Source organism: Nycticebus coucang, chromosome 2, assembly GCF_027406575.1.
Source record: "Nycticebus coucang isolate mNycCou1 chromosome 2, mNycCou1.pri, whole genome shotgun sequence".
In the NCBI taxonomy this organism is placed as follows: Eukaryota; Metazoa; Chordata; class Mammalia; order Primates; family Lorisidae; genus Nycticebus; species Nycticebus coucang.
The window spans coordinates 64,388,320-64,400,952 of record NC_069781.1 but is presented as its reverse complement, the minus strand read 5'-3'; the positions used below and the strand labels follow the sequence as shown (position 1 = coordinate 64,400,952).

Below are 12,633 nucleotides of genomic sequence, written 5' to 3'. Positions count from 1 at the left end.
TAATAAATTATGAAAGCTTGCTGCTTTTTTTTGTCCCATAATGAGAAATACCTGCAAATGAAGTGAAATTTATTTAAATGTTAAATACACTGTCAACTTGCAAACAATTATCTACTTAAGCTTTTCATAAAGAAATAATTGTTACCCAGAAGGATTCTGAAACTCGATAACTGAAGGAGGGAAATAATTTTCAGCATTTGCTTCCTCACTAACGATATGAGACAACCAGGAAGGCTTCTATTTCAAAAACAATAATAACAATTAGAGCTTCCCCTATAAACGTCACATTTTTCACAACGTCAAGTTGTACTTCAGTTATTATAACATTTAACAACAAAGCAACAAAGGTTGCCCTCCAACAATGGGCCACAATTTTTAAGGGTTCAATGAGGCTAAAGGAAACGACTTTTGCATGAGAGCAATGAGATTTCTAGACTCTCATTCGCACTCCAAAGCATGTTTTATAAGAGGGCAAAGTACAGGCCAAAAATCAGTCAGGCTAACTTAGTTTAAACTCTGATCTGTTAAATTCAGGACATCAGTTACTATCTCTTGAGATCTTTAAACTTCTTGGTTATTGTGACCTCTCTCTTTCTCTAAAACCCTTGCTTGCCTCAGAGAAAGCCCAGTCATCCCCCATCGCCACCCCCTGCCTTTTTCTCCCTCAGACAGGACACAGTCTGGCCACTCAAGGCCTCCCATAGGCCAGACTTCCTTCTGTGCAGCCCTTTGGGTAGAACTGCTAATCCTTCTTATTAATTAACGAGATAACGGTGGTTAACTGGAAAGCAATCTTAATGCTAACTATCTAGGAAAACTTCAACCAAAATTATTTTAGCCTTTTGGTTGGTTTTCCCAGTGCACACCATTGTGTGCTGAGAATTTGGCAACATTTCCAGAATTGAGAAATTCTGAAATGACTGATTTATATCACACCTCAGCACATAGGTTTCCTCTTTAAGGGTTTCTCTCTCTCTTTAACATTTACCCTGTTACACATTACTAACGAGAGAGAAAAGTGAGGTCCCCTCAACTTGTTACTATAAAATGTGGAAGTGTGGAAACTGAAGAAACTAGAAATTGCATGAGAAATCAGCAGTGACATACTGAATGCAACAGTCATAATGAACGCTGACATAGCACTGTATTCCGTTTGTCTCCTACACAGTTGTCACAGTACACCCTGCAGCCTATAGGACACTTGAGTCTCAGGAAGGTGTGTTGTGCAAAGCTTGCCTGGTTGTTGTTTTGCTTTGTTTTGTTTTGCTTTCATAAATGCAATAACAAAGACAATATGGGGAATAGGTACCACCTGCCCAAGAATCACTGGGCATCTTTAATATCTTTGGGGAAATGGAGACCACTTTGGAGCTAATTTTTTCCTTATCTGTCACAATCTTTTCGTTTAAAACAACCCTAAAAAAAAAGAAAAGGTTTTATATTAACTAAGGTTTGCTGCAGCAAACAAGCAAGCAGCTTTCATTCAGGGCTTGTCAAAAACTTTCCAGTGTGCCCACTGCAATGCGGATGCCAACCAACGAATCAAAGGCATTCAGCAACTAGACAAAGAGGGTCTGATGCCAACCTCGGTGCCACTGGCAACCATTATTGGCATCAAACAGTGTCTGCCTTTTTTTTCCCCCTCGCCTGGCACTTCACAAACAAAATGGCGGTTCTTGTAGCAACGAAACAGCCGAAGCGCAGCCCTCTGAATCAATAACGTCAAATGATTTTATGGATTTAAACTCAGTCACAAATGATGTGTACATTTTAGGAAGAGTGGAGGAGAGCAGATAATTTTATAAACAACTGTGTTGAACATGACCTTTTGCTAATGTAAAGAAATATTAAAATACATTAAATTGCGGTCAACCAGACTATATGCATAAAAGGAGCTGACTAACAAAGAGATTTACCTTTAAAGAAAATACTGCCTGGTGGCCATGGGATACAAAAGTCTCATGAACTATATATCAAAAATGATTTCAAAATGCATAAATGTTTCCCAAAACCATATCGGATGCATGTGTGGCACTACAGTTTGTGTCAAAGCTCTAGCAACTCTTCCCACATTTCAGAAAAGATGAGGCTGCTTGGCATGAGAAGGAAAAAAAAAAAAGTGTGGGTTGAACCAAAAGAGAAAGAGGGAAAAAGAAAAGCATAGAAAGTTGGTCAACAATGGACCTTTATTATTTGTTGGTCTTTATTGCATCCTCCAGAAGAGATGCAGTCTGTGATCTTGTATAAATAACCAAGAGGACTATTGACATTTCTAGATCTGGAAATTGTCAATATATTGTAACATCACTCCACACTGCAATGCGGATGCCAACTAACAAATCACAGGCATCCTGAGCTAAACAAAGAGGGTCTGATGCCAATCCTGATGCCAGTGGCAACCATCTTTGGCATTCTCCCTGTTCTTTTTCATGTTTTTTTCTCCTTGTCATTTAGAAGTGGAGAGAAAGGGAAGAAAAGGGAGAAAAGGTAAATTTGTTGCTCGTTCTGTTGCAAATATTACATTTCTTTTTTCTGATTTTTCTTTCATGTCTTTCTTTACCTGAGAAATAAAATAGACTTCCGTGGATTATCATGTACTTAGAGGAGAAATGAAAGTCGTGATGTGAGATAGGCAGCCCTCATTGACCACAGACTTATCTTTTAAAACTGCCTTCTTTGATCAATCGCACTGCAAAATGTCATAATGAACCTACACTAGACAAAGAAAACTATATAAATTTCAAAAAAGAGAAAACACAAAAGTATCTTGATTTGACTTTTTAAAAGAAAGAATCAACAGATGTTAGGAGAAGATGAAACACTGGCAGGTATCAAAGGATACAAATTAGACGGGCGGGTTAAAATGATGATAGGTGCTTACAATAGAAACTGTACAAACAACAACAAAGTCAATGTTTTATCTGAAAATACGGTCTCTGAGAGTTGCCTAAAACTTTATAATTATCATGACCGATAGGGCAACGCAGAAGGCATTTAAGCTTTTCACAATCTATCTTCACAAATCCAAAGGACACATTCTGTTTTTTATTGTCAGTTCACCAAAACTAAGCGACTTGGCGGCCTGCCGCAGGAGTGAATGTGTCTGCATGCACACCTCAAAAACTAGCCTTCAAGGGAGTTAAAATGTGAGCGGCAGAAAGGTGGCTGCAAATCTTCCCTCTCTGCACTTGAAAAGTTACATGACTCACTCTTAAAAACTTTACTTCCAGCCTTGACTTTCACAACACAGTTACAACACATTTACAGTCAACGCTACACATGTATAGAGCCCACCTTAAAATGTCACCTCCTGGACAGCTGTCGATCAAATTAAGTGTCATGTGTTAATGAGCTTTCATTTTAGGACACACAGGATGAAAATATATTTTTCTTAAACTCTCATTATTTGGATACTAATTCTTAAATGTGTGGAAATAGTAAATGCAATGTCTCATTTTTTAAAAGAAAATGTAATATTTCCAAGCATGTGATGTCCAACATCATTATTTAAAATCAGGCTGGAAATTATAAAATGACATTTAAGCATATCTCTAAAACTACATCCAAAAGATACCAAGACAAAAAAAGCACATGATAAGTACCCAGATTTCTGAGTTGAAAGACTAATTTTGATTTTTTCTTTGAATGGTAAAGTTCATTACAATTTATTAAATCCTACATTTATATAACGAACATCAAATAACCGTCTGCCACCTGGCTATCTGCAGGACATTTTCCCTCCTACCAGGCCAAGTCCGGAAATGACCCACCATCTGCGGCAGCTCAAACTTCAGCCCAGTTTTGGTATGTTGCTTTTTGAAATGATGTTTTACTATGGACTGTTGCTAATATAAGGACATCTATATCCTGACACATTTATTTGAAGAAAAGAAATTCTCACCTACTTAAGGAAAATACATTAAGAAAAATAAAAATAATAAACACATTTCATTTACTCAAATACTCAGCAATATTGCCTATTTTCAATTATTCATACAACATTTATACCACTCTATTTATCACCTTTTTAAAATAATAGGCATAGTATGTGGTTTCTGCATTCTTTTTGAGATTTATTTTAAACCAGTATAACCAGTCTACTTTCTGTTTTTGTTCTGTAAGGAGAGCTGCAACTTTCCTCCTCGGTAAGTTTTATGAATTTACATTCAAGCAAACTAACAATATTAAGTGTTCCCGAGTCACTCGGGAAAATATTATAAATAATTAAACAAGAACTAAATTCCATTTAATCTGCATGTAATATTGCACAATCAAAAGGAGGTACCAGTAGAAATATCAAAATTAAATAAATCTAAGTCTATGTAAGAGATACTTTTTGACCTTGGCTATCTCCAGCATTTTGTAGTAGCAAATGTTAATTCTATGTTCAGGGCACCAGCACCAGAGTCATGAGCAAAGTCCTTCTACCTCATCAGTTCAGAGGCTAATACAAACATTATTAAAGAGCGATTTGACTGCTCATAAATAAAGTTACACCTTCAAATCTGAAAGAGGTGACTAAATGCAAGAATTGTAGCCTAGGACAGAAAGTGAAGTGTAATAAACTATAGTTTTAGACTCTACTCTGTCTTTGAACAAGTATATTATTTCAAAGACACTGGAAAACGCAGCTCTTCGTGGTTTTCCTATAAATACCCAAGCCTATTCAGGTATAAAAGCTGTATCTATTTACATGGCTCACACATGGCAGCGGACATGTGAGTGAAAATGGGCACAGCACTGCTCAGAGAGGGTGAAGAGGATCTAGGGGCCTCCAGGACCATCTAACCCAAGTCAAGCCAGATATCCCCCACACAGAGGTTTGTGGGCAGTGTTTGCCGTGCTAGAAGAAAGAACAATCTGCTCCTACCTTGCTCCTGCACGTAGTATGCCAAAAACAAATCAAGCTCCTTAACTGATACTGTGATATGATGTGGCTGGACACAAAGTGCTGGGTTTGTGCAATGTGGGGATTTCATGAGCCGCTCTCCATCGGTACTTTCCAAGGGGATGCCTTTGAACAGGATCACCATGACTAGATCCAGACGCCAGACTTTGTCTGCCTGTCGCAGGCAGTCGATTCTCCTAATCTTACCCTTCTGGTCGGGATTGGATAAGACACAGCACGGGTGCTTCTTGCCAGTCACGGTGAGCACAAAGTCCTCTCGATACTCCTGGCGAATATCTTTGCGTAGTTTGGCCAGGAGCCTGGATGCCCATTTCTGTTTGATTTCAGGCTTTTCGCTGAGAAGCTCATCTTTGACTGCTCTTTCTTCGTCCTTTGACATTCGCTTCTCGTGCTTTTTAAAGTACTTGCGTTTTCGAGCTTGCAGGTTGAACCAAGTGTAGGCGATTGCACGGACATGTGGAAGAAGTGCCTCGATGAATGGGTGAAATTCATCCTGCGGAAGATAGGGGGGAGGGAGAAGATGTGCATAGTCAGTTTAATTTTTAAAAGCTCAAAAAATAAGACCATGATCCATTTCCAATTCACAACAACAACAAAAAAGTTATATATAGAAACAGCATTCTTATTTAAAATTATCAAAAGAGCAGGACAAGAAAATAAAGTATGCCAAGCTGCCCCCTTTCCACCAAAATTGACAGGTCAATTCTCTCTCCTGCAAAGAAAATAAGGTTTATGTTCTGTATGTATACTCCGGCCCCATCCGCCCTCAGTGCCGCCCCAACCCCTTGCATTCTACATTCTTTAAAACATATGCAACCAAGGTGCTTGGCACCTAATACTTAAATATTTAATTGACCAACTAACACTATGCAGTACCATTTTACAAAGAACACAGTGAGGTTTTTTTTTTTGTTTTTTTTTTTTTTTAACCGAAGCAGAGCTGTTCAGAAGGCAGGAGCGATGCCACAGTTCATTTCTCTTCTCTGTGGCACAGAAACACAAAGCATATAGATGCTCAGTGCAATGCCACACAGTTCCCGCTTTTGGAGCATGCTCTCAGCAAGAGGCTGCTGGTGGCACAAAGAGCATGCGCCACTAAACTTGATCCATTTTCTTATCAAACGCCTAACATTCCAACACTGAGACAGCACCATTCCAAGAGTGGTAACTAGAGAAACCGGTGTACAGTGAGGGAAAGTGGGCAAAGGACACAGCTTGTTGTATCAGTGTCCTGAGCAGAAGGTTTACAGACTTTGAACGCCGCGCTCTCCCTCTGCACCACCAACACCAGCTCCCAGTTCTCTCTCTCTCTTGCTCTCTCACAAACAGACACTCTTGCATTTTTAAATAAAAGTTTTCAAAGTTGAAAATTAAAAATTATGTGAACGTTCTTTCAGCAGCTTCCCTACAGAATATGAAGCCCCACGGAGTCAGTTAATTTATTAACTGATCACATGAGTGTGGCAATTATTCTAAACCCCTTAAAAATCAATCTGAGGTGAACAATGAAAAATGGCAACTTGGCACCAACTTTACATTCTTTGTGTCTCTGCTTGCTGTGGCAGGGTGACACCAGGAGTGTACTGGTGGTCAGTTACTGCTTTTGTGGAATCCCATACAATTGGTTTCCCATGTAGATGAGTTCTCGGACAGAGGTGTGAGTGCACACTTGCATGTGCTTACGAATCCACACATGTGAGGATTATACAGTGCCCGTCTTTTGAATTAAGTGGTTTACCGTTAGGCTTCTGTATTTTTCCTGCCTGTTTCATCCCAAGCCTCTTTTAAAGGGAGGGGCAATGAGAAAGGGCAGATAATCTTTACCTACAGACATTTCAAGTCACTTCCAAATGCAGTCAATGTTTCATTACTTCCTGACTTAGGTAAATGCTGCCTTACAAGCTTAGGCCTATTACCGTTCAGAGACGGGACTAAAGTCCTGGGCACGCATACTGTGTGTATGCAATAAACCAAGTTCTCAGTCGAATGAAAACTTCTGCTGGACCGCTTTAATAACCACATCAACTATACTGTCATCCCAACCACAAAATAACTTTCTCTAACAGATTGTATCACAAGTTAGTATTTACATACTCAGTGTTAGTTACCCTGAACTATGTGGAATAAATTCTATTTAAGTACCAGACTGATTAATTCCATTAGGTAGAGATGATGAAAGTACAACTAATGACTCTCTGCAAAGTGTTCAAAATATTCCATAGAGCTCTGAATGCATTTTTAAGATGAAATTCCAAGTTTTCATGCTAAAAGCTATGACATGTTAGCAGTATGCATTTCAGATACAGAAAAGGTGCATGTCCCATCCAATCAATAACATAGTTATCAAGTGTTCTAATATATCACTATAAAATGTTCCTGCAGCAGAATAAGTATGAATCAAAATTTTATAACAAACCAGAATGCAGATGATTACATCACAGCATGAGGCATAACCAAATGCCATAGAGGAAATCATTAAACCGATCAGTAGTTTCCAGCAGAGATTTGAACAATTCAGTTACTATGCGAGCACATTAAACTAGGCCATGGAAAGAGTTAAACCACAATCTGTTCTTTGTGTGGGAAGGCAGCCCTGCTCACAGCAACCACAGCCCATGATAAGACCTCCCTATCTCCATACACTTTCTGATGCCATGCTTTTAGCTTCCACTGTAACTACAAAAACTTTGGTTACCCCCTTTAGAAATATATGCAAAAGGAAAGCCTACTCAAGGAAATGTGGACTTAAATGTGCTTGAGGAACTCACTTCCTATAATCTGACTTTTGCTATGATTTATTGATGACATTCACATATGCAGTCATAAACTAAAAACTTGAGAATGTAAAGAGTACATAGGGTGAGGATGGGATGGACTCCGTCTCATTTTACCCTTGCCATCCTCTTAAAAATACAGTATTATTTTAACAGATATTGAGCAATGGGGAAACACTTAAGTATTTATGTCCTTAAGTACTATGTTCAGTGACATTTCATTTTCTTATAAAGACATCAAACATCAAACATTTGTTTGACTCCTAATATTTGAACATAAACATCATCTATTGTGCAAAAAAATCCCAAAATTGTAAAAAATAATTTTAAACAATTGAAATGCAAATTTGAAGGATGGATTTGGAAATTTTTAGCAAATGCACACAAAACACAGATTTCAAAGGTTGCCTTGAGGTCACTGGCAATGCTGCCAAATATTGTCTTAAAACATATATTTTTTAAATTGATAAATAAAAGTATCAAACTTTCCCAGGCACCAATTTGTCTTATTACTATCTTTTAGGTCCCCACTATTATGTAAATTCCTTTAAGTGAAAAATTTGCTTGACCAGGAGACATATGCCCCCAATATAATTATAAGTTGCGATCTGCTGTAAGTCACACACATTTCTGCATTAACATGCCTAAATGCCATTTATTTCCCAAGTATGACTGTTTTCGAATGCTATGGAATAATACATTCTTAAAGACTATGGGTAACATGAATATGGAGGACAAGTGTCCTCATCCAAACGAACAAAAAAGTATTCAAATGTTCTAACTAGTGGATTACCGTGATCACAGTAAACAACTGTGAGAACTATGTTTTTTTTAAGAAAGCAAAATAGATAAGTGATTTAAAATCGAACAGATCTATACTACAGTAATATGCAAACTTGCTCTTTCACAATTTTTATTAAAATGCTCTGCTGTTCAGTAATTCTTTCTCTTTTTAAACTTCCTTAGTTGAACTAAATTGACAAAGTACATAGCCAACTTACAAATATATTTGAATATACTTATATATTTCAAATATAAAAGTAATGAATCTTAATTCCACTAGGCATATTTATTTTTTCTTCATGAAACAATGGTTTCCATTAAAGGGATAGATAAGCAGACCAACATAGAGATGGAAGAGTAAATACCAGGTGTTCTTGGAGCATTGCTATATAATAATAAACTAAGGGAGGAATGTACCTAAAGAACTTAAAAGACAACATAAGAAAAAAAAATTCCATGCCATCACGCCAGTTGAAAGTTCTGTTACTAAGAATTTACATTATTTTTAAATAAATTTAAAACCATATAGGATAGTTTTTAACTTACTTTTTACATTTGTTATATACTGATGTATAAATACTGATTTATGTAATTTTGTACTGATATCGTAGCATACCATTTTGGTAAATATCAACCTTAAGGGTAGCTTCCTTCTACAACATAGGTACCTTATTACAACAACTGACATACTTCTATTAAGTTTTCAACCAATTAAAAATGTTACTCTGTTTTGTATTTACCAGTCCCGAAGATGTTTTGCTATAGCTATTTGTTTCTTATGATACAAAACTTAACAACTGATCTGATACAAAAGTAACACTGTGAGTGTGTCTTTACTGGCTCAACACCCACAATACCTATAAAGTCACACAGAGATTAGTGAAGTGAAAATTCTTTTCTAGCATAGGCCTTAAAGCCCCAAACAGTTTTAATGCATGAACCTAGATTTATATTATTAACATAGTGGAGAAGGCTAGTCATCATGAATTAGCGTTGCTAAATATGCACCCTAGAACATTAATGTGATAACTGAATGATTATGCTGTGTATGCGCCTAACATTCCATATGTCTCAATGCTGCAATATTATTTCTAATTTATACAAATTAAGATAAAACTAGTTACTTTTAAGTCCACATGTAGAGGAGACTAAAAATGCAATGTAATCGATCACTAGCAATGTTTCTGAAAAGTTGAAGCTAGAAATATCAATACTGAAAAATGCACAATGCTTCAGTTCTTTACAGGTAAAAATAAGTACTTTGTAAGTGAAAATCTCACTTCAATTTGTTTTATTTGATCCCAGTGTAAAAACAATATCAAATAGATATGGTTTACCAGAAAGAGAGAAAAATATATCTAGCTGATTAATAACATTAAAGTTAACTTTTACAACTAAAGGCAATTCTTTATACCTGAAACAGTGTCACCATGTTTATTGGATATTACCAGTCATGGCTTTTAAAATACAAATAGCTCAGCAACTCATTTTCCCAGTTTTGTTAAATTAAAGTGCATGTTTACTTGCTGAAAATAGCCATATCTAAGTTAATCATACTCAGATGCCAAACAAAATATAAACAATAAAAAATGTGTCAGCCAAAAAGCTACAGGACTGTATCCAATCACTGAATAAGCCTTATCATTGTTTTCATCTTCATTCACAATTTATGAATGCCTGAGTCCTTTTGAATCACAATGGCTTCTAATTGTCATACAATTGAAATCTTAATTATTTGTCTATTAGAAAAATGCATCATCGTGATATTAGATTTAAAAATCTTTTTAACACGCCCAAGAGTAGCGGACACTTCTTTAAATGATTAGTTTTTATGTCAATGTCACAGAAAATGGTTATCAATTACCAATCATGACACCACCTCTTAAAAGCCCGAAGTAAACTGTTCCACACCTTTAGAGGTTTAAAATACTGCTTCACATAACAATTGTGAGCTAAGATATTTAGTTAGTTCCTAAATTGGTTCGTTAGCTAGCAAGAGATGAAAACTGACCACAGGTAAGTCCGCTCGATCTCACCACTTTTCCATTTAATTGTTTGGTATAAATGATACAGACTTTTTTTTTTAAAAAAAAAAGTATAAAGCCAGTGTTTTATTTCATAACATTGTTCCTGTGATCTTAGGGCAATTTTTAAAGTGTAAAAAAAAAACGACCTTACTTTTCCAGCATTGCTTAACGCCTTACGAGCTACGCCCAAATATCGTCAAATGAACAGGTCTCCACAAAATGAACATGTCCTGAAACTCCTTAACATTCACCGCGACCAACTAACTCGCGTCAACGTAAAGACCGCCTTTGTGGTACCAGTCACTGGGAACCCCAAAGTGCGGCAGGTTGCTGTGGACCAGGGTTTCAGATCCCCAAATAATGCAAAGGAATGGGCTCCGGACCACAACCTCCGACTCACTCTGTCGCCCGCCCACAGCCTGCAGCGGAGTCCAGAGGCGCCCACACAGACCCCTGCTGCAGTCCTCTAGTCCAAGTTCGCCGGCTGTTTTTAAGAGCTCAATCCCCCTAAAGTCCAGAAAAGCCCCAGTCCGCCTCAGCACACGAGCTGCGGAGACGGGTGGCAGGCACCCCGGATAGGGGTGCCACACCGCAGCGGCAACTAGGGGGCCGCACAGGGTCTCGCACTTTTGGGCCCCAGCCCTGCCCACCCCCAGCGGCCTTGCCAGGCCAGGCGCCCGCTCTCAGTGCCCAGGGCACGGGGCCGGGCGCGCGCGGTGTCTGTGGGCGAAGGGCTGCGCTCTGGCTCCCGGGCCGCCCAGAAAAGCCCGCCGCAACTTCGGGCCACTTTTCCGAGGGACTGGGGTGTGCAGAGGTTAACTAAAGCCGTTAATTGTCCGCAAGATGAGAGAAACAAAACAAAACAAAGGCACTTGGAGCCAGAGAGAAAGCTCGCGAAAGTGACCGAGACATGTACCTGAGTGAGACAGATGGGAGAATACATCATGACTTCTCCTTAAAACGCACTTTCCCGGAGATGCCCAAGAAAATCTTCAAGAAGCAAGAATTTCATCTATTCATTTTACAGTCATCTGAGCCCCGCGATGCGATCAATCAGGTCGGGGCTCTGGGCTGGATCACCGCAACTTCACAACAAACCCGGTCCTCCTTAAATAGCCAAAGATTCAAGTTCACTCGGCGTGCTAGATTTCCCGGGGTGAAATCCAATCTACACTTTTAACCCTCTTGCAGTCCGAGCGCGCTGGCCGTGCTTGCCGAGGCCGCCGCCGCCGCCGCCGCTGCCGCCGGTGTTGGCTGCTTTTCGCCTAGGTTTGGGGATTTGTTTTCTGTTTTGCAGTTGTTGTTGTTGTTGTTAGGGGATAGGGGGTGCGCAAAGGTTCGGTGTGGGTTGGATTGGGGTGGTGGTTGGTGGTGAAATGCTTTTTTAAAAAAGGCGGGGAGGGGGGCGCAGGAGGGCGGGCGGGCGGGAGAGAGAGCGAGGAGAATGTGTCACCGTGCTGGGAAAGTTCAAGGTTACAGCCCCAAGCACTGCGGCAGGATCCTGGAGTGGCGATCGCAGGCGAAACTTTGCTGCGAGCCGACCATGTGTGTGAGCTAGGGGGAGCGTGAGCGAGTGCGCGCGGGTGGCGGGGCGCGCGCGGGAGAGGGCCGGGTGGGGGCGGGGTGGGGTGGGGGAGAAGGGAGAGGCCGGGGTGAGGGAGGGGGCGCGAGCGCTGATCTCCCGGGCGGAAGAGGCTCGCGGCGCGCGGTCCCTGGCTGCAGCAGCCGCCTCCCGCGCCGGCTCCTCCGCGCCCGGCCGCCCGCCCGCCTCGCCCCGCGTCTGACCCGGCCAAGCGAGGAGGCTGGTCTTGCTCCCGCTGCTCAGAGCACAGGGGGATCGAAACGATCTCCTGAAAAATTCCAAACGATAAATCCCGCTCTCCTGCTCTGCTCCAAACTCCTCTCTTTTCTGCTCTGGGCCCTTTTTTTCCCCCTCCCTCTCTCGCTTTCTTTCGTTGCAAAACTTGGAAGTTGAAAAATTCACCGGTTCCACCCTCTAGACCCCGCTGGAGCTCTCTCCAAATCAGACTTAAGGATTGTTTTATTATTTAATTACACAATCATCGCTTTACTCCTCCTCCTGCAAACGCGCATTCCTTTTGCACCAGCCTTTCCACACACCCCGCCCCCCACCTTCCTC

At 40.1% G+C, this 12,633-nt stretch overlaps 1 protein-coding gene across 6 annotated transcripts in view; it reads right to left on the bottom strand.

The window, feature by feature from the left end:
* Positions 1-12,071, bottom strand: part of NFIB (nuclear factor I B) — a 234,680-nt gene extending 222,609 nt beyond the window's left edge. For all 6 annotated transcript variants that reach the window (XM_053572425.1, XM_053572446.1, XM_053572436.1 and 3 more), the window contains exons 1-2: positions 11,410-12,071; positions 4,871-5,402 (exon numbers count right to left, since the gene is read on the bottom strand). In XM_053572425.1, coding sequence (XP_053428400.1) covers positions 4,871-5,402; positions 11,410-11,439 — 562 coding nt within the window. In that variant the 5' untranslated portion in view covers positions 11,440-12,071. The remainder of the gene's footprint in view (positions 1-4,870; positions 5,403-11,409) is intronic.
* Between the last annotated feature and the right edge of the window lie 562 nt (positions 12,072-12,633).